Genomic DNA, 22578 nt, shown 5'->3' on the forward strand with positions numbered 1-22578 from the left:
GCTCCTTAACCACTTGATATTACCAGTTGTCGTTTATCTACGAATGTCGCCTTCAAAAAAATGTTTTTGAAATTTTTGATGTTTGAATTTTTTTTTAAACTTTGAAAGCTTTAAAAAAACATTTTTTTATTTTATTTTTTAAATTGCTTGAACAAATTATGATCGTAATTCCTCGATTCACGATTCAATTAAAATCAAAATTGTAACTTGTAACTTTATTATTCACAAATAAAACCGAATTGAATTGAATACTGAGGGGCACAAAACCAAGCCAAGAAAAGGTTGAGAACCGCTGGTCTAGGGGAATGCATACGGGACATTTATGCGATCAGGGGCAGTGTAGATTGTTCGACTGACAGATCTTGGAGATTTTGACGTGTGTGAAAATCCAGCTCAGACCCGCGCGTCGTCTGTTTGTCGACGATCTTTTGCAGCGTTGTTCCGATGGCAACCCACGACGAGCCTATAGGTATCCCACCGGAAGAGGACGAATTTTGGGAGCAGATTGATGAGCTGGCGTGCCATCGCGGACGGGAAGCGCTCTCATCCTGAACTCATGCCACGTGCTGCTGAAGATCGACATTTACTGTGAAGCGTTGCACGAGGCGGTTCGGAAGTTGATTGCGGAACGAGCTGGTGGGAGGTGCATTGAATTGAATGATTGGTGTAAGTTTTTGCCTTCCTCACTTCACTGAGGCAAGGCTATAAAATCACTCAAAAATTGAACTTTTTAAATAAGCCTTCTAGATATACCTTTACGTATACATATCGGCTCAGAATCAAATTCTGAGCAAATGTCTGTGCGTGTGGATGGACGTAGAATTTTTTTTCTCACTCACTTTTCTCGGAACTGGCCCGACCGATTTTGTCCGGATCTATGTTTTTGGATTCGCCTTCAGGTCCTTTAAGTCTTTTTTTAATTTCATCCGGTTTGGTGCAGAACTTCAAAAGTTATGTTAGAAAAACTGTTTTGGTTGATACTAAAAAGGGTCATTATTTACATAATTTGAAAGCTCCGGCGGATAGCTGTCGGAACTTTCCGCTCAGCTATCCGCCCTACACACACAAACACTGCAGTGCTTTCAAATGAATAATTAAATTTATCATAGATGGCAGCACTCAGATGTATAGTGTCTTTACTAAGTAAGCGTTAGCCAAAGCTTTCAGGAGGAAGGCAGCAACCACCTTCTGGTGGATTAAGTAAAGTTTTTTTTTAATAAACCCCCCAGGAATTTCTTTCGAAAGCGAAACGCACAAAACCCCGATTGCTTCAAAAGCTATTTGCTGTATTCTTCGAAGAAAAAAACACGATTCGCGAGCTTGCGTCTTACCCTAAGTCGCTACATGGTTCCACTATTGCTGGATAAAGGTGAATAAAATGGAATTGAAATGATTCGCAACGAAAAAAAATAAGGATCAAGCAGATGAATATAACTTTTTTATATGCAAAGTTTCACAAAACTGGAACAAAAATTAAAAATGCTCAAACGGTCAACCGCTTCCGCAGCTCTTCGGCCAACCCATCCACGGCGATCTCCTCCTCCTTGCGGCTGGTAATCTCGCGCAGCTTGACCACACCCCGCGCCAATTCCCCGTCCCCCAGGACGATCGCGTACGGAATTTGGTTCTCCTCGCAGTACTGCAGCTGGGCCAGCAACTTTGGGTTCTGCTTGTACGAGTGTTCCGCCTTGAAGCCGGCGTCCCACAGCTTGCCCAGCAGCTCCATCCGCTTCAGGTGCAGCCCCTTGTGGGCGGACGCGACGTACACCTGGATTTCGGTGGTGCGGATCTTTTCCTGCTGCGCTTTCGCCTCGAGGATCGAGAAGATGCGCTCGACGCCGATGGAGACGCCGACGCAGGGGACCTGTTTGCGCTTGGGGTTGAACATGCCGACCAGGTTGTCGTAGCGGCCGCCGCCGGCCACGGAACCCACGCTGACCTCCTCCTCCTGCTGCTTGGCCTTGGATTTGGTGCCGTTGGTTTTGGGGGCGGGCGCGGCCGGTTCCGACTTGAGGACCGCCTCGTAGATCACTCCGGTGTAGTAATCGAGGCCACGGGCCAGACTGAGGTCGAAGATGATCTGGTCCTGGAGACCGAACACCGCGCAGTACTGGAGCAGCAGTCGCATGTCTTCGATTCCTTCGACGGCGGATTTGATGTTCTTGAGGTTCTCGTCGGCGGCCAGTTTGTCAACGAGGTCAACGCCGCCGCTCAGGCGGACAAACTCCCCGATCTTGTCGGCGATCGCGCCGTCCAGTCCCTTCTCGTCGATCATCTCCTTGCGGACCTCGTCCCACGGAGTTTTGTCCAGCTTGTCAACGGAGGAGCAGATCGTGCGGAACTTGTCCGCGGGGACGCCGCACGCCTCGAACATCCCGTCCAGCAGCTTCCGGTGGTTCAGCTTGACCACAAACTCGCCAATGTCCAGCTCGGCCAAGATCTCCGCCACGACCTTGACGCACTCGGCGTCCGGCAGCATCGGATCGTACGTCCCCGCAATGTCAAAATCGCACTGGTAAAACTCCCGATAGCGGCCCTTCGTCATGGCCGGATTGTCCCGCCGGTAGACCTTCGCAATGTGGTACCGCCGGATGTTGAACACATTGCCCATGCCAACGAACCGCGCAAACGGCACCGTCAGATCGTACCGCAACGCCAAGATCTCCCCGCCCTGGTCCTTCAAGTCGTAAATCAGCTTGCTGTCCTCGCCGTACTTCCCCGTCAGCACCTCCTTCAGCTCAAAGACCGGCGTGTCGATCGTCTCCGCGCCGTGCTTCTTGAACACCGCGATCACCTTGTCGAAGATCCGCTGCCGCAGCGCCATCGATTCCGGCCCATAGTCGCGCGTGCCCTTCGGCGTCTTCAGCGTTATGTTCTTGTTGCCAGGTTCCGCACCGCCCCCGTCCAGTCCCTGCAGCTTGGCCTTGAGGGCCAACAGCTTCGCGACCTCCTCATCGATCTGCAACGAGAAAAGATAAAGAGACAAATTTCAGTACGATCAACCCGTCAAGAAGTGGACCACGCGCGCACCTGTGCAAGTTGGCGGTCGTCGGTCGCGATCGTGGCCACTTTCGCCGAGTGGAAGCAGAAGCGACAGTTGTGTTGTTGTGCGGTGATCGCCGCAGAAGATCGGCGGTGGACGGTGGTTTTGAGGAGCGTCGCGACGCCAACTCGCAGTTGGCGCAAAAGCATGGTTGAGTAAGTGTTTTTCTACTTCTCCTTCGTTTCTGTGGTTGATTCGAGGTTTATTTCTTTGCCAAAAAGTTTATTGACCTGGTGCGTTTTGTGTGGTGGCTTTTTGGATTACTGCAACGTATCGTCATCATCGTCGGATTGAGGATAACGAATCGAGAAATAATTAATAAGGAAGGAGAGACACGCAACACAAGCATACTGACTATCAAGTACTACAAGCTTGGACAAACAAACAGTAGTTACTATTGAGAAGTGGGAGGAGGTCGAATCGAGCACCGGTTCTGTGAGCAAAATGGCCAAAGTAAACACCTTTTTCCAATATTTCCTATTAATTACTCTAAAAGTTCCCAATTTCACAGTAATTAAAATATTCGGTGTCTTTTCGCAACTGATCTGTAGTGCTGTGCGCGTGGTCCCGCTTGCTGAGATTGACATTTTCTGATTGACAAGCGACAGCACGAACCTGTCAAAACAAACAGCACGCATAAAACGAGGGACTTGCTTCGGCGCCGTATGAGGGACGCGCTACACACACAAATAATACTTGTTTTTTTTTTTTAAATTACCGGCAAAAAAGTTTAATTTATAGCTCGCACCTACTAATGATAAACACTGATTTGATGATTTACTTCTGATTATTTATGATCAAGATGGTATCGAAATTTGTGCAAAATTGCAATTGAATAAAATTAATAATATTTTTTTAAATTGGTTTAATTTGGATCAATAAAATTTAAATTTTCTCGCAAACTTCGATAGATTTGATATATTTTGGTGTAAAAAGTGGAGCGGGTAGTAGAAATAAAGATCGCGTGTACCCTCGTCAAAGTTTTATACGAGAGCAGAGTGAAAATATTTGACAGAACCGCACGCTAAATGGCAACTTCTCAACTACTCTAAAGTAATTTAAATTTTTTAAATCCAAAATGGCGGCCAAAATGGCAATTATAAAATATTGAAAAAATGCATTTTTTAGATTTTTCAGGCAATTAACCATTCAAATGTGACTAAAATGGGGTCGTAGAGCTCAAATTTCATGTTAAAAGTAAAAAATTAAAAAAACGAAAAAAAATGTTTTTGTTCTTGGTTCGATTATCCGAACCTTTCCGATAATCGAACTTCGGATAATCGAAACTTCGGATAATCGAGCCTGGACTGTATTTGTATTTTTAAACTACCTATTTTTTCACATGAATTTAGAAATTGTTGTTTTTTTTAATGTCTGAATATTTCAAATTCTATTTTAATTTTGAGTTTTTCAAATTTGAAATGACGTGTTTTTGAGTTCTTAAATTTCTGTAGTTTTTGCCTTCCTCACCTCAATGAGGAAAGGCTATAAAATCACTCGAAAAATTAACTTCTTTATTCGACCTCCTAGACCCACCTTCACGTATACCTATCGACTCAGAATCAAATTCTGAACAAATGTCTGTGTGTGTGTCTGGATGTGAGTCCGTGCACCCAAAAATATGCACTCGATTATCTCCGGACTGGCTGAACCGATTTAGACTGCTTTGGTCTCATTCGATCCGTCTTGGGGTCCCACAAGACCCTAGTTAATATTATGAAGTTTAGAAAAGTACTTCAAAAGTTAAGCTAAAAAAAGGTTTTAGCTTAACTTCGGAAGATTGTAAAAAGGGTGGTTTTTGTAAGAAAACCCGTCATGCTATATATCGTTAGAAAGGTATTTGAAAGAACCTTCCAACGCGTCCAAAAGATTGAAGATCTGACCACCCCATCAAAAGTTATGAGCACTTAAGTGTTTTTTTTTTTTTTTTTTTTTTTTTAGGGTGATCCAGCCGCACATCGTTGATGTCGAAACCTCTAAACTGGGCCCTCGTCCTGTCACGTCCGTCAGTAGTCTTGTCGTACATTACAACTAGAATCAGATCTGCCAATGAATTAGTACACTTCGACCAAATAAACACTGACGCTGTATGGATCTGACTCAAGAATAAATGCACAGTTGTGTGTTATTCATAAGTCCAAAATGTTCAATTATTCATATAAGTCCAAATATTCATTTGCGGATAACTACCTAACTTGAATTGAATACAAGATTTAAAGCAACCTATCCGAATGCTACTCTTATCTCAAATCCCCGACATTTTAATTAATAGCCAAAAAAAAAACGTTTCTTTTAAAACCTGTCTGATTTCTTTTAAAAAAAACAAAAAAATAGATTAACAGTTCATATTTTACAAGTCGTGAATTGAAAAAGAGACGACCATTTGATCGTCAGAATTCCAGTAGATCCTCGATTCGCAAAAATGGTCGATACAATCATAATCCGACAACCGTTAGTTCAACAGATCAACGAATTTAGTCCGATATCATTTCACTATTGATTGATCGAGACTCTATGGAAATTTTGACAAATCAGAATGGTTTTTATGCTACTCTAATGAAAATCACCGATTCTGATAGAATTACTAAATTCACTGTTACTAATTTTGTCCCTAAATAACTAAAGGCAAAGTATAAAAAGTTGATATTTATAGTTAAAATCCTAAATTCTACAAAAACTATTTTTTTTAAAAACCCGCATCCTAACCTGACACCCACATTAAGATAGGGAAAAATCACATATGTAGCGGTTCATTGTACAAATGTGATATTTCCACTATCGGAGACCCTCCTTGTCTCGATGACAGCTTACCGGCCATCGATTACGCCCTGAGACTGCGCCAAAGTGGGTTCTCGCAGCATGAAGTGGTGTCCATGTGTAAAAATGGAAGCTTCAGCAATATACTGAACACTTCGATTTTAATTCCACATCGAATCAAATCATACTCTTTGCCAAACAAGCATCAAACCTATGACACTCATTATGACAAAGCCCAGGGGTTATGAGCACTTAAGTGTTATTTATACACTTTTTTGAGGCCGGATCTCAAATATTTTGATGAAAAAGTTGTCCGGATCGATTATGCGACCCATCGTTGGATAGGTAATCAAAAGACCTTTTCAACGAGCCTAAAAGATTGAAGATCTGACAACCCTATCAAAAGTTATAAGTACTTTAGTGTTTTCAATTCACTTTTTTGAGGCCTGATCTCAGATATTTTGAAAAAATAAGTGTTATTTATACGCTGTGTAGTGTATTCACTTTATGAATGTGAGGAAGGCACCAACCACCTAAAGGTGGATTATGTAACGTTTTTTTAATTTATAAATAAATTTATGAAGTTTATAAATTCAAGATGATTGTTTTTTTTTATTATTAAATATTGTTGTTTTACATTTTTTAACCTCTTAATTTTTAACTTTGAGATTTCTTAATTGCAAATATTTCTAATTATGATTTTTTGGTCCCCCTTTATTTTTTAAATCAGTAGTTTTTTATATTTCTATTAGTCTGGTACAAATTTTATTTTAAGTTTTTGTCTCCCCCTCCCTTCAAAGTTGGCCCAAAAAATCAAGGGGCAAAGAAAATATTCCAGAGTTTTTTTTTTTTGAAAAGGTCCTATAAGCTATTGTCTTTCATATGTTTATAGGACCTAATAAAAAAATGACTATGTTTCCAAAAAACTTCAAAATTCGATTGGAAATTTAAGTACAATCAGCTGAAATCAATTTAAAATGCATTCCCTGCGTTTAGAATCATTTTTAGCATGTTTGGGTTAATTTATAAATCTCTTTTGAATTTTTTAAAAAATTTCGATGTTTAGGTTTTTTTTTCGCGAAAATTTTTGTTTTCGTCAAATCTTTCATTTTTTGAAAATTAATGATTGCCAAACAACTGAACTTGTGTAAAATGCATTTTAAAACACTTTTCGCATTCAAATGTTGAGACTATGGCTTGTTATTCCAATTTTTATATTTTTTTAATTTGTATTTCAAAAAAATATTCTTCTACATTTTAAAATTGATTTTTTTAATTTCAAGATTTCAGAATATTTTGAATATTGATTATTTACATTTGAGTTTTTCTAATTTAGTTTTTTTCAAGTTTATAATTTTTTGAGTTTATATATTTCGATATTTTTTAAATTTTTAATATTGTACTTTTATTTACTACGAATATTGCGCCATTATAATTTGTTTTAATTATTGTTTTTTTTTCCAAAATCCCTGAATTTTTTTTTATAATTTTGAATGTTATTTGGAATAATTTTTTGAGTTTTTGTAATTTTTAAACAAATTTTGTTATTATTTTTATGTTTGAACCACTTTATTTTTAAATTTGTGAATTTTTATTTAATTTTTTTAGCTTTTTCATTTCTGATTTTTTTTCTTGTTCTTTAACATTTGATTTTTTTCTAATTTTACAAAAAAAAATAAATTTTTATTTTGGAAAAATGCAATTTTTAAATTGTAGACTTTTAGAATTTCTAAATTTCTTAATGTTTAAAATATTGATTATTGAAATTTTTAGTTTTTTGAATGTCTGTGTGTTTGAGTTTTTTAATTTCTGAGTTTATAAATTTTCGATTTTTTTTTATTTTGAATGCTCGTATTTTTTTAAAATTTGTTTGTGTTTAATTTTTTAATGTTTTGCCATTTTTTAATTTTTATATTCTTGATTTTTTTTTCATAAATTCCTAAATCCTTAAAGTTTAATTTTTTTATTTCAATAATATTAAAGTTTTGTGTTTTAGAAGGTTGTAATTACATTTTGTTTTAGTTTTTTTTTTCATATTCGTTTTTATCGAATCGTTCAACCCCTTGATTTGTTTTTTTTAAATTTTTGCATTTTGGATTTTTTATATTATACATATTAATATATATTTTTTTTATTCTCGGAAATTTTCAAGGAAATTTTTAATATTTGTATTTTAAAAATTGAAGGGGTCTGATTTTTTTATTTAAAGATTTCAGATTTTTTTAATTCTGATAATTTTTTTTAGCACATTTTGCCACCTTTAAAATTTTAAATAATTTTTTTTTCCAGGAAAATCAGGTGATTATTGTTATGGCTGTTCTCTCTGTTTTAATTTTATGTGAGCAAAAAAAAAAAGAATTCCGCTTTCGAATGCTTTTAGACAATCTTAAATTCGTTGAAACAATTTTTTTTTTGCGGATTGCTAATTTGTGTAGGGTAAAATAAAGTTTAAACATTTTGATATATTCTGCAATATTGCTTATTTCAAATTCTCAGTTCAGTACAGTTTTCAGAAATATTTTATTTTGTCATCAAAAGTGCAATATTTCTGTTTACAGCAAGATTACTTTTAAGCGTGAAATTTTTATATCTTTCATCATCCATTCGTTCGCACAATAGAAGGCCACCATTCTAATACGTCCCTGTGCTAAATATGATGCAATTGCCCGGGAGTTGTGCAATTTTCTTAGAACTTATTAGTTTTTTTTGGTGTCTTTTCTCCAATAGCAAATTTAAGATAAATCACGCATCAATGAATGAACAGTTTTAAAACTCCTCTCAAAAAGTGGTTAACCCTGAATTATCTCTGTTCCGTTCAATGTCCCCTTGTCGAATTGTTGCCAATTGCAATCATTCCTTCTTTTTATCTGTGATCCAGTTTTCAAGCCTCCAACAGCCGAAACTCATTATTTTTCTCTCTTTTCCTAGCGCGAGAAACTGCAGAACAAAGCGCAGCTGACGCTTAAAGTTACTTCACGGTGAAAGCCATAACCGTTGAAATTGTGCAGTGCGGTGGACCACTTCCCTGGCCAAAACCCTCCTCCACCTTCATCTCTAGTTGGGGAGAGGAAGGTTGCATGAAAAGTGAAGGTGAACACTTGCGTGAATTCATCCTCCCGTGAAATCCATCCTCCCGTGAATTTCATCGTCCCCCTAGCGGTCAATGAGAGAACTATCTTATCCAAGACACCAACCATTGATAAATGATATTCTCTAATAAGGTGGCGCCATCTCGTAGTAAAAAAAAATAATACTAAAAGCGTGAATTCATCCTCCTCGTAAAAAAATCTGAGGAAACACCAGCAGCAGCCAAAATTGGAATAAGACGAGAGACTTTTGATAAAAAAACGACTAGCGTGCGAGTTGGCCCCGAAATAGTTTCATTTTTATGCCTGAATACTTTGAGCCACATCCCGAACAATCAAAATTGACCATTGGTTAGGCTGTAGTTATTCCCAAATTGAACCACATACCCTAAAACTGGTATGAAAATATAAACTCTAGCAAAGATTGGCTTGCTGTGAGAGTTGGCCCCGAAAAAGTTTCAGTTTTATGCCTGAATACTTTGAGCCACATCCCGAACAATCAAAATTGACCATTGGTTAGGCTGTAGTTATTCCCAAATAGATCCACATACCCTAAAACTGGTATGGAAATATTAATCCTAGCAAAGATTGGCTTGCTGTGAGAGTTGGCCCCGAAAAAGTTTCAGTTTTATGCCTGAATACTTTGAGCCACATCCCGAACAATCAAAATTGACCATTGGTTAGGCTGTAGTTATTCCCAAATAGATCCACATACCCTAAAACTGGTATGGAAATATTAACTCTAGCAAAGATTGGCTTGCTGTGAGAGTTGGCCCCGAAAAAGTTTCATTTTTATGCCTGAATACTTTGAGCCACATCCCGAACAATCAAAATTGACCATTGGTTAGGCTGTAGTTATTCCCAAATTGAACCACATACCCTAAAACTGGTATGGAAATATTAACTCTAGCAAAGATTGGCTTGCTGTGAGAGTTGGCCCCGAAAAAGTTTCATTTTTATGCCTGAATACTTTGAGCCACATCCAGAACAATCAAAATTGACCATTGGTTAGGCTGTAGTTATTCCCAAATAGAACCACATACCCTAAAACTGGTATGGAAATATTAACTCTAGCAAAGATTGGCTTGCTGTGAGAGTTGGCCCCGAAAAAGTTTCATTTTTATGCCTGAATACTTTGAGCCACATCCCGAACAATCAAAATTGACCATTGGTTAGGCTGTAGTTATTCCCAAATAGATCCACATACCCTAAAACTGGTATGGAAATATTAACTCTAGCAAAGATTGGCTTGCTGTGAGAGTTGGCCCCGAAAAAGTTTCATTTTTATGCCTGAATACTTTGAGCCACATCCAGAACAATCAAAATTGACCATTGGTTAGGCTGTAGTTATTCCCAAATAGAACCACATACCCTAAAACTGGTATGGAAATATTAATCCTAGCAAAGATTGGCTTGCTGTGAGAGTTGGCCCCGAAAAAGTTTCAGTTTTATGCCTGAATACTTTGAGCCACATCCCGAACAATCAAAATTGACCATTGGTTAGGCTGTAGTTATTCCCAAATTGAACCACATACCCTAAAACTGGTATGGAAATATTAACTCTAGCAAAGATTGGCTTGCTGTGAGAGTTGGCCCCGAAAAAGTTTCATTTTTATGCCTGAATACTTTGAGCCACATCCCGAACAATCAAAATTGACCATTGGTTAGGCTGTAGTTATTCCCAAATAGATCCACATACCCTAAAACTGGTATGGAAATATTAACTCTAGCAAAGATTGGCTTGCTGTGAGAGTTGGCCCCGAAAAAGTTTCATTTTTATGCCTGAATACTTTGAGCCACATCCCGAACAATCAAAATTGACCATTGGTTAGGCTGTAGTTATTCCCAAATTGAACCACATACCCTAAAACTGGTATGGAAATATTAATCCTAGCAAAGATTGGCTTGCTGTGAGAGTTGGCCCCGAAAAAGTTTCATTTTTATGCCTGAATACTTTGAGCCACATCCCGAACAATCAAAATTGACCATTGGTTAGGCTGTAGTTATTCCCAAATAGAACCACATACCCTAAAACTGGTATGGAAATATTAACTCCAGCCGAGATTCGAACTTAGCCAGCTGTTTCATTTTTTTTTACTTCAAAGTGGATCTATGACGAATTGGCGTCCACAATCGACAAGCGTGGTGTTTGTGTACTGGTCCTGTTGGACTTCTCAAAGGCTTTTGATACCAGCCCCCACAACAAACTACTGGACAAGTTAGAAACCGAATTCAAATTCTCTTCAACTGCCTTGAACCTGATGAATTCCTACACCCAAAGGAAAAATATATCTCAAAATCTGCAACAGTGGATTTGCTGCAGAAAATGTTATATTTTATTACATTTTTTGCAGCAAGCCCATAGATCATTTTTGCCCGCGTGTAAACACGTCAGCGATCTGCAGTTCTCACCAACACATATAATGATGGCGCGTCCCCGAGCAACACTCCAGAGAGAACATTATCAAGTGTCCATGGCGCGGTGGTAGCGTGTCGGATCAGCAACCTATAAGTTGATGGTTCAATCCTCGTTCTGTTAACATTTTTTTTCTGCAATACAATCAATCTGCCGTCGGTAATGTCGATAATTGTCGGTAACGGGCAAAAATGTCATACCCCTATATCGCAAAAAATGCATGAGGACAGTTTTCATGCAGATTCTGATATACTTTCATGCCGCCATGTATCACAATCATGCGACCGCCGGTTGGGTGTACTGATCACGCTGCTGATCATATTTTCCCTTAGTTTTAGATTTGTAAATATCTAGTTCTAGTCCTAATCCTAACCTAACTCTAAGAAAGAATTTAATCCTTAACCCTATTTATAATTTACGCTGCAGTACGGTTGAAGAAAAATACCGTAAACTGGGGTCAATCGGGACACATGGGGCGAATTGGGACAGCATTTTTAACCATGTTGGAGCACAATATTTTGATTTTTCTGATTGGTTTCGGTTAGAACAGACTCAGGCCAACATAATGTGTACGTCCATTTCCAAATTTAAAAGCTTTAAGTGCTCTAAAAACGGCTGTCCCTATTCAGACTGTAGTCCCGATTCACCCCAGATTACGGTACTCACTGCGAGAGAGAACTGACCAACGGCCAGCCAGACCGTGTAGACGAAGAATTGTAGAGCAATAAATAGTAGGTACCCCAAGAACCATCGGAGCGTTCACAACAAAGGCTGCGCGAAGTGTTTTGTTCCCCGTCCTCTTGCCCAATAAAATCGTGTGCGCGGCAAATATGAATTTAGTTGGAATCCGTCCGAAATCCCCCAACCCCAAGTTGATGTGGAGATCTGCCAGCCTTTGGTTAGAAAGGTGGCGATCTAAAGTGCGTACGTGAGTGCAGTGCCAGGTGGTGAAGTTCCTGAAAGTGTGATGATCCAGGTACCTGTAACTACACGGGTAGAAATACCTCAGATCGCCGGTATTCGGTGCTGAAGGCGCTAACACCTACCTTTGAGGACGGAAGAAGACAGTATTCTGTGATAATCGCAGCTCAGATTGGGCTGAGCCAACATCGGGCGTCCCGCAAGGATCAATAATCGGTCTTAGATTTTTATGTTGCCACATCAACGATCTACCGAACGTCCTCAAAAAGTGCTCTATCCAATTGTACGCAGACGATGTCCAGCTCTACATCCGTGGTGTTGGTCCATGCGCGCGTGATTTGATCAGAATGGCTAATCAGGACCTCCAGAACGTTGCCGATTGGTCGAACCGAAATCGTTTGCTCGTGAATCCAGTTAAAAGCAAGGCCCTTTTTTTCAAAGCGCAAACCGTAGAGCTGCCCCGGTTCCTGATCTGCGCATCGAAATTACCGGTGAGCAAATTTAGGGGACGGAACGAGCAAGCAACCTAGGATTCGTCTTCCAAAGCGACCTGCAGAAGGACGGTCTTGTGTCACAACAGTGTGGCAAAATCTACGCTGGCCTTCGCACACTCTACAGCTGCACACCGACTGCACCCGTGGCGACAAAACTGAAGCTGTTCAAAGCCCTGGTCCTGCCTCACTTTTTGTTCGCCGACGTTTTCTTTGTCCGTCTTTCGTCGAGCCTGTTCAACCGACTACGCGTGGCCCTGAACTGCTGCGTACGCTACGTTTATGGATTGCGGAGGCGTGACCACGTGAGCCACCTTCAAAAGAACCTCGTTGGATGTCCGATGCTAAACCTATTCGCGAACCGATCCTGTCTGTTTTTGAGAAACTTGATGTCGTCCCAAACACCACCAGCACCCTAACAGAAACTTTCAACAACCTTTCACGAAGCCAACTGTTGCGTTACGTAGTTTGTGAACGACTAGATTTAAGCCTTTTGTTTCTCGACAATTCATTCATTCCGTTTCCGCACGCAGAAAAATGTTTTGTAGAATCATTATTTTTCTGCGTGCATGCGAGTGCGCAGCAATAAGGCTAGTATGGAGATCGGAAGGGAAGAGGTCAAGAAAAAGCTTTACGAACAGCCGAACAAAGGAGAGGGAGCGATTTCTTGGGGCTTTTCTTCACCCTCTCTGGCTTGCTTTCGCTGCCGCTGCTGCCCATTTGAAATTTTTCTTGACCGGTTCCTTCCGATGTGCGTATACCATTATAAAGACGTTGTTGAATAAACGCTGTTGTGGGAAGTTAAGCAGAAGTATTTTATTTGACACAGAATTAAAACATGGTGTCAGAAGCACTCGTGGTGTTCCGGCGTCATTGAAAATCGCGGAAGTGTAGTGAGACAAACTCATCCCAAGCGACGAAAAGATCATTTGCAACAGTAATTTTGGACAGTTTTGCAGTGAAACGTGTTTTATCCTGTTGGCAGCCATATTTTTTTCGCTCTCGCGTTGGGTTGAGTGTTTTCCGGAAGTGAAAAGTGCAGAAAAAATGGATGAAGATCAGTTCGCCCAGTTTATGGGCAAGTTCCAAGAGATGATCGGTTCTCTGAAGGATCAGCAGGCGAGCGCGCCGGCAGCAGCAGCGGCACGTGGGCCGCGGCGTCCATTCCTTTTCCGCCCCCGCTGGAGTTGGAGGGCGATATGGAGGAGAATTACAACTTCTTCAAAGGAAACTGGAAGACCTATGCTAGTGCGATTGGCATGGACGGTTGGCTCGATGCGCAGAACAAGCAAAAAGCCAGCATTTTGCTTTCGGTGGTGGGAAAAGACGCGAGCGAGTGGTTCGTGAACCGAACAAGTTTGTGGACTGGTTCGATTTTTTCTCGCTCAGTCAAGAACCAACGGAGAGCATTGACAACTACCTGTGTCGACTCAAATCGCTCGCGAAAGTGTGCAAGAGGATGAAATGGTGAAGTACCTACAAGTTGGCCACCTCGATCCGTTGGATGAAGCTCAGGTCGAAGTTGATCACCACAAAGAACTTGACGGAAGCAAATGCTATGGACTTGTGTCGGGCCGAAGAGATCGCCGAGCGGCATCCGGTTAATGCGAGTCAGTCAATTTTGATTGTTCGGGATGTGGCTCAAAGTATTCAGGCATAAAAATGAAACTTTTTCGGGGCCAACGCTCACAGCAAGCCAATCTTTGCTAGAGTTAATATTTCCATACCAGTTTTAGGGTATGTGGATCTGGACGTCAAATTTTTTCGCTGCTGCTTTTTTCCATGAATTTTCGTTCCAAAAAATTAAAAGTGGTTCCGGAACTAATCAGTGCAGTGGTCAATTGTGTTGTTCGTGATGGAATTGCTCAAGTAGTGGTTCCAGTCAACCGGACGAAGCAGTTCGCGCCGCAAACGGCCAAGCTGTACCGATCGGCGTTCATGTTGCGACAAAAGATGCTGATTGCCATTCAGAACTTTGAGAACGCATGATCGAGCTGATCGGACCCAACTGGAAAATCTTCTACCAGAAGTGCTAAACTATCATCAGGATTTCCTGGACCAGTTTATCAAAAATTGCATGCTGACTGATCCGGACCTGCTCAAGAACATCATCAACCTGTGCAACATTTGGTGCTTCTTCCGGTTATCACCACGGTCAGCTTTCCCCAGCAGCAACAGGAGAAGCAAATCGTCGTTGGAAGCGATTCAAATCCTAAAACTGAGAATCTTTACATTGGAAGCCGGAAGAGAAGTTCGTGTTTCAAAATTTCTTGAAAAATGAAATGGACCAGGATCCGATTCCAAATTTGGTGAGCCCGTTCTTTTTTTCAACACAAACACTTTATCACTTATTCTATCATACTCTCATAACAATCAAGACAAATACGCCAACCTTATTATATACGTGGTCGGGTGTTCCCTCAGTCGTTCGCTGTGAGTTGTGGATTGCCTGCTTCTCTAATGAAGGTTCGACTGGGGGGGCATGCTTATTAATTTCTCGTCGCTCCATACCCTCAGTGACGTGATGGGAGCAAGGGCGTCTATGCGAAGTGTCCCTACACCCGCTACAAATTTCCGGCGCTTGGGGAGGGAAACTGGAAACCATTTTGATTTATGCGCCGGTATTTGTAGCATTAAAATTCGTGCAAAAAAACTTATACACGTGGGTGTACAGATTATGGAGTAAAAGATGATCGAATTGTTCACCTAGCGCTCACATGTGTTTCGGGACCAAGTTGCCTGCGGGTATGGGGATCATACATACATACATACATACATACATACACCAGTTTTAGGGTATGTGGATCTATTTGGGAATAACTACAGCCTAACCAATGGTCAATTTTGATTGTTCGGGATGTGGCTCAAAGTATTCAGGCATAAAAATGAAACTTTTTCGGGGCCAACTCTCACAGCAAGCCAATCTTTGCTAGAGTTAATATTTCCATACCAGTTTTAGGGTATGTGGTTCAATTTGGGAATAACTACAGCCTAACCAATGGTCAATTTTGATTGTTCGGGATGTGGCTCAAAGTATTCAGGCATAAAAATGAAACTTTTTCGGGGCCAACTCTCACAGCAAGCCAATCTTTGCTAGGATTAATATTTCCATACCAGTTTTAGGGTATGTGGTTCAATTTGGGAATAACTACAGCCTAACCAATGGTCAATTTTGATTGTTCGGGATGTGGCTCAAAGTATTCAGGCATAAAAATGAAACTTTTTCGGGGCCAACTCTCACAGCAAGCCAATCTTTGCTAGAGTTAATATTTCCATACCAGTTTTAGGGTATGTGGTTCAATTTGGGAATAACTACAGCCTAACCAATGGTCAATTTTGATTGTTCGGGATGTGGCTCAAAGTATTCAGGCATAAAAATGAAACTTTTTCGGGGCCAACTCTCACAGCAAGCCAATCTTTGCTAGAGTTAATATTTCCATACCAGTTTTAGGGTATGTGGTTCAATTTGGGAATAACTACAGCCTAACCAATGGTCAATTTTGATTGTTCGGGATGTGGCTCAAAGTATTCAGGCATAAAAATGAAACTTTTTCGGGGCCAACTCTCACAGCAAGCCAATCTTTGCTAGAGTTAATATTTCCATACCAGTTTTAGGGTATGTGGTTCAATTTGGGAATAACTACAGCCTAACCAATGGTCAATTTTGATTGTTCGGGATGTGGCTCAAAGTATTCAGGCATAAAACTGAAACTTTTTCGGGGCCAACTCTCACAGCAAGCCAATCTTTGCTAGAGTTAATATTTCCATACCAGTTTTAGGGTATGTGGTTCAATTTGGGAATAACTACAGCCTAACCAATGGTCAATTTTGATTGTTCGGGATGTGGCTCAAAGTATTCAGGCATAAAAATGAAACTTTTTCGGGGCCAACTCTCACAGCAAGCCAATCTTTGCTAGAGTTAATATTTCCATACCAGTTTTAGGGTATGTGGTTCAATTTGGGAATAACTACAGCCTAACCAATGGTCAATTTTGATTGTTCGGGATGTGGCTCAAAGTATTCAGGCATAAAAATGAAACTTTTTCGGGGCCAACTCTCACAGCAAGCCAATCTTTGCTAGAGTTAATATTTCCATACCAGTTTTAGGGTATGTGGTTCAATTTGGGAATAACTACAGCCTAACCAATGGTCAATTTTGATTGTTCGGGATGTGGCTCAAAGTATTCAGGCATAAAAATGAAACTTTTTCGGGGCCAACTCTCACAGCAAGCCAATCTTTGCTAGAGTTAATATTTCCATACCAGTTTTAGGGTATGTGGTTCAATTTGGGAATAACTACAGCCTAACCAATGGTCAATTTTGATTGTTCGGGATGTGGCTCAAAGTATTCAGGCATAAAACTGAAACTTTTTCGGGGCCAACTCTCACAGCAAGCCAATCTTTGCTAGAGTTAATATTTCCATACCAGTTTTAGGGTATGTGGTTCAATTTGGGAATAACTACAGCCTAACCAATGGTCAATTTTGATTGTTCGGGATGTGGCTCAAAGTATTCAGGCATAAAAATGAAACTTTTTCGGGGCCAACTCTCACAGCAAGCCAATCTTTGCTAGAGTTAATATTTCCATACCAGTTTTAGGGTATGTGGTTCAATTTGGGAATAACTACAGCCTAACCAATGGTCAATTTTGATTGTTCGGGATGTGGCTCAAAGTATTCAGGCATAAAAATGAAACTTTTTCGGGGCCAACTCTCACAGCAAGCCAATCTTTGCTAGAGTTAATATTTCCATACCAGTTTTAGGGTATGTGGTTCAATTTGGGAATAACTACAGCCTAACCAATGGTCAATTTTGATTGTTCGGGATGTGGCTCAAAGTATTCAGGCATAAAAATGAAACTTTTTCGGGGCCAACTCTCACAGCAAGCCAATCTTTGCTAGAGTTAATATTTCCATACCAGTTTTAGGGTATGTGGTTCAATTTGGGAATAACTACAGCCTAACCAATGGTCAATTTTGATTGTTCGGGATGTGGCTCAAAGTATTCAGGCATAAAAATGAAACTTTTTCGGGGCCAACTCTCACAGCAAGCCAATCTTTGCTAGAGTTAATATTTCCATACCAGTTTTAGGGTATGTGGTTCAATTTGGGAATAACTACAGCCTAACCAATGGTCAATTTTGATTGTTCGGGATGTGGCTCAAAGTATTCAGGCATAAAAATGAAACTTTTTCGGGGCCAACTCTCACAGCAAGCCAATCTTTGCTAGAGTTAATATTTCCATACCAGTTTTAGGGTATGTGGTTCAATTTGGGAATAACTACAGCCTAACCAATGGTCAATTTTGATTGTTCGGGATGTGGCTCAAAGTATTCAGGCATAAAAATGAAACTTTTTCGGGGCCAACTCTCACAGCAAGCCAATCTTTGCTAGAGTTAATATTTCCATACCAGTTTTAGGGTATGTGGTTCAATTTGGGAATAACTACAGCCTAACCAATGGTCAATTTTGATTGTTCGGGATGTGGCTCAAAGTATTCAGGCATAAAAATGAAACTTTTTCGGGGCCAACTCTCACAGCAAGCCAATCTTTGCTAGAGTTAATATTTCCATACCAGTTTTAGGGTATGTGGTTCAATTTGGGAATAACTACAGCCTAACCAATGGTCAATTTTGATTGTTCGGGATGTGGCTCAAAGTATTCAGGCATAAAAATGAAACTTTTTCGGGGCCAACTCTCACAGCAAGCCAATCTTTGCTAGAGTTAATATTTCCATACCAGTTTTAGGGTATGTGGTTCAATTTGGGAATAACTACAGCCTAACCAATGGTCAATTTTGATTGTTCGGGATGTGGCTCAAAGTATTCAGGCATAAAAATGAAACTTTTTCGGGGCCAACTCTCACAGCAAGCCAATCTTTGCTAGAGTTAATATTTCCATACCAGTTTTAGGGTATGTGGTTCAATTTGGGAATAACTACAGCCTAACCAATGGTCAATTTTGATTGTTCGGGATGTGGCTCAAAGTATTCAGGCATAAAAATGAAACTTTTTCGGGGCCAACTCTCACAGCAAGCCAATCTTTGCTAGGATTAATATTTCCATACCAGTTTTAGGGTATGTGGTTCAATTTGGGAATAACTACAGCCTAACCAATGGTCAATTTTGATTGTTCGGGATGTGGCTCAAAGTATTCAGGCATAAAACTGAAACTTTTTCGGGGCCAACTCTCACAGCAAGCCAATCTTTGCTAGAGTTAATATTTCCATACCAGTTTTAGGGTATGTGGTTCTATTTGGGAATAACTACAGCCTAACCAATGGTCAATTTTGATTGTTCGGGATGTGGCTCAAAGTATTCAGGCATAAAAATGAAACTTTTTCGGGGCAAACTCGCACAGCTAGTCGTTTTTTTTATCAAAAGTCTCTTGTTTTGTTCCATTTTCGGATGCTGCCGGTGTTTCCTTCCTCAGATTTTTTGAGGAGGATGAATTCACGCTTTTAGTTTATTTGTTTTACTGCGAGATGGCGCCACTTTATTAGAGAATATCAATGGTTGGTGTCTTGGGTATGATAGTTCTCTCATTGACCGCTAGGGGCCGAAATAAATTCACGGGAGGATGGATCCGTGGGAGGATGAATTCACGCAAGTAAGGTGAACCACATTCAAACTAGCCCAGCTGGTTCTCTCTCTCGCTGCTTTACGTGACGTCGTGAAGCTCGTCAAACTGGGGGCTCGTCGGCGGTGGACCACGCGGCAGCATTCCGGAATCGACCTCCACCTCAAGCAGGCAAAAAAAACTAACCTTCGATTTGTCCTCCTTGGCGGCCTTCAGCTTCCGGACGACGTCCCCCTGGGCGGTGATTTCGGCCTGGATGGACTCCTTGTCGGTCATTCCTAGTGCTGTGGGAACGATGGTCGAATTTCACAATCCGGGCGGCCACTTGGAATCGATTTTGCGTGCTCGCAAAGCCACGAAGCCACAAACACCTGGCAGGAGGACCACACGCGACAAAAGTCAAAACACGAATGACAGTCAGTCAAAGTGTGCTGGCAAGAGAGCATTTCGCAGCTGACAGCATCACAAAGTGGGGTGCGTTCGCTGAGGTGTGCAAGCTTTGCGTGACTTGCTCAAAAGGTGCAATTTTCGGGCGGGGAAAAGTATTGCAACTCGCACGTGACGCTTTGAGGTTATGTTTGAAAGATTTCCGGTTTGGGCTAAACTTTCAAAGTAAACCGACTTTTCTTTCAAAAATATGATTCATTTGCATAGAAATTGACTCCGGGAAGACAATACTGCAAATAAATGAACTCAAACCAGCAACAAAAACAAAAAAACCCAAACAAGTTTTGAAGTTTAAGGCCGACCTTCGTCTAATACGTAGCAGGTAATCCGAAACCACCAATCACGCTGAGAATTTTTCCTGCTATCAGTCTGTTGGCAAATTAGTCATCGTCGAGAACGCCACCGCGTTATCGCGGTCGCCTAACCTTTGTCGCGATGGGCCAGCAGGTTAGCAGCCTTCCGCAGAAGATCCTGCCGTGCGACACGGTCGACTCGCTGCAGTTCGAGATCAAAAAGCAGGCCCAGATCTTCTCGGAAATCGGCAGCCTCAGCTACGAGGACTTCCAGAAGTGTCTCGCCGATTTGAACAGCCTGTGAGTGTAGTCCCACGTCATTAGGCCCAAATAGGCACAATATTTAACCAAATTTCACCCGCCCCACAGGTCGCGCAAATGCCTCGACCCCAGCGGAAAGCAGCTCGTGTTCGCCGTCAAGCGCGGCACCGACAGCAGCGTCCTCTGGAAGGGCACGGTGCGCATCGCCTGCGTCAAGATCGACCCGTCCACCAAGAAGATCGAGTGCTACAAGCTGCTCAACCTCAAGCAATTCCTCCAGGTGTTCCGCACCTTCCAAACCAACCTGCACGCGATGGTCACCGTCGAAACGCAACGCATCCGCAGCGCCACCAACAGCCCGACCCACTCGTCGACGACCACCTCCACCGGTGGTCCCAACAGTGGCGCCTCCAGCTGTGCCGGCTCCTTCGACAAGCCCGACCTGGGCGCTAGTCCCACGTCCCAAAGCTCACCCCAACCCCCCTTCCCCCTGTTCCCACCCAACCCGACCGCATCGATCCTGATGGAACACGTCAACAACATCGCCTCGGGCGGATCGGTCGGCGGCTCCAGCTTTTCCGACCTCTCGGGCGCCGCCGAACCGGACTGCAACGAGTGCTGCATCTGTCTGGAGCGGAAACCGGAAGTGTCGCTGCCGTGCGCGCACAGCTACTGCACACCCTGCATCGAGCAGTGGAACATCCACCAGAAAAAGTGTCCCATCTGCGACGAGGAGCTGGCCAGCACCGACGACACCTGGGTGCTGTCGGAGATGCCGGAGGCGGAGGAAATCAGCGAGGAGATTTGCGCCACGCTGATGAAGCTGTCCGTGGATAAGTAGGCCGCGGTTTGTAGGGTCAGATAAAACGATCTCTAGATCATCCCGTTGATGCGCTGTTTGGGAGGAAAATTAGTTGGTAGAAATAAGAATTTTGACAAAGGATGGCTGAAAAAAAAGGTCGTTTCTAAAATTGTTGTTTGAGCACCGGAAGCTGTGAGGATGAGTTTTATTCTATTGTGTGGTACTTATGGATTTTTAATAGATGATTCCTCGCAGTTTGGGCCAGATTGGTAGCAGCAAGCAAACAAACATGTTAGCTGGTAAGAATACAAACATCTGTAATAAATGTTATGACTATTATATTCCATTAAATATATTACGCCTACCGTTATGATATTGTAATGTCACCTATTAGTACATATATTTGAACATACTTTGAAATAAATATTTGCCTAAAAGAAATATGTTTTGTTTTGTCATACGTAATAACTTATTATCGATGTCCACGATTTAGAAAAGGAATAATCTTACATATTTCAACAACAACCAACAAAACTAAAAAAATCTTCCGCAACCAACCAACAAAATAAAAATTCCAAAATTGTAAAATTGTAAAATTCTTAAATTCTAAAATTCTAAAGTTCTAAAGTTCTAAAATTCTATAATTCTAAAATTCTAAAATTCTAAATTTCTAAAATTCTAAAATTCTAAAATTTTAAAATTCTAAAATTTTAAAATTTCAAAATTCTAAAATTCTAAAATTCTAAAATTCTAAAATTCTGAAATTCTAAAATTTTAAAATTCTAAAATTCTTTTAAAATTCTAAAATTCTAAAATTCAAAAATTCTAAAATTGCAAAATTGGGTCCTAAAATGAAGCTTAGATTGCTGATATTATTGTTTACAGCGATAAAGCTTATTTTTCTGAGTACAATGACCCTTTGTACGACCACAAAGAGTTTAAAATGGATTTTTGAATCAATTTTGAAAAATTAACCTCGCGGTCCTTCTTGACAGAAAAGCTCCTACTTGACAGCTCGTTCCAAGGGGACCATAGTTGATTCATCGAAAAAATGTTGTCTTGTCAAAAAAAAAAAAATTTGGATTAAAATGAAAAAAAATTGATCAGAAATGGTTTTTAATCGTGTTTTATACCGTTGTACATAAAAATTGTCATAGGGCTTTAGTACCCAATTCTAAAGTTCTCAAATAAGCTTTTTCATTGCCAACAAAAATTCCATAAATTTAAGCTTAATTTCAGAAACCAATTGTTAAACAATTAAATTCTTAAATTTTTACTCTGAAATTATTAAATCCTTAAATGTTTTAATTGAAAAATTCTTAAATGCCACCTTAAGTCAGACATTTTTGAAATCATATTTCAAGTTAGAAAAAAATCCTTAAAAAATATATGTGAACATATTTTCACTTTTTGTAATCTATAATTTCTTAGAAATTTCCAATTGTACCTTGTAGAATTATTAAATATTTGAATTTATGATGTT

At 40.6% G+C, this 22578-nt stretch overlaps 2 protein-coding genes across 3 annotated transcripts; one reads left to right on the top strand and one right to left on the bottom strand.

The window, feature by feature from the left end:
- Positions 1-1260: 1260 nt before the first annotated feature.
- LOC120420212 (histidine--tRNA ligase) lies at positions 1261-19708 on the bottom strand. 2 transcript variants are annotated; one of them, XM_039583199.2, is made up of 3 exons: positions 19479-19634; positions 3031-3306; positions 1261-2959 (listed from the first exon to the last, which is right to left on the bottom strand). In XM_039583199.2, exons 2-3 carry the CDS (start codon positions 3190-3192, stop codon positions 1484-1486), a joined length of 1638 nt encoding a protein of 545 aa, XP_039439133.1. In that variant the 5' UTR covers positions 3193-3306; positions 19479-19634; the 3' UTR covers positions 1261-1483. The 2 variants fall into 2 exon arrangements, with proteins under 2 accessions (XP_039439133.1, XP_039439134.1); XM_039583200.2 differs by lacking the exon at positions 3031-3306 and having other exon boundaries at positions 19479-19708.
- A 310-nt stretch (positions 19709-20018) lies between these two features.
- Positions 20019-21536, top strand: LOC120420213 (RING finger protein 141-like). The gene is made up of 2 exons (XM_039583201.2): positions 20019-20332; positions 20402-21536. Exons 1-2 carry the CDS (start codon positions 20175-20177, stop codon positions 21132-21134), a joined length of 891 nt encoding a protein of 296 aa, XP_039439135.1. The 5' UTR covers positions 20019-20174; the 3' UTR covers positions 21135-21536.
- Positions 21537-22578: the final 1042 nt, after the last annotated feature.

Source organism: Culex pipiens, chromosome 1 (genome assembly GCF_016801865.2).
Source record: "Culex pipiens pallens isolate TS chromosome 1, TS_CPP_V2, whole genome shotgun sequence".
NCBI classification, from domain to species: domain Eukaryota; kingdom Metazoa; phylum Arthropoda; class Insecta; order Diptera; family Culicidae; genus Culex; species Culex pipiens.

Excerpts from the sequence above, each read along its gene's own strand:
- LOC120420212 (XM_039583199.2), bottom strand. The coding sequence starts at position 3,192 with ATGCTTTTGCGCCAACTGCGAGTTGGCGTCGCGACGCTCCTCAAAACC. Across the intron at positions 2,960-3,030 it reads ACGACCGCCAACTTGCACAG|ATCGATGAGGAGGTCGCGAA; the intron begins GTGCGCGCGTGG and ends TTCTCGTTGCAG.
- LOC120420213 (XM_039583201.2), top strand. The coding sequence starts at position 20,175 with ATGGGCCAGCAGGTTAGCAGCCTTCCGCAGAAGATCCTGCCGTGCGAC. Across the intron at positions 20,333-20,401 it reads CTCGCCGATTTGAACAGCCT|GTCGCGCAAATGCCTCGACC; the intron begins GTGAGTGTAGTC and ends CCCGCCCCACAG.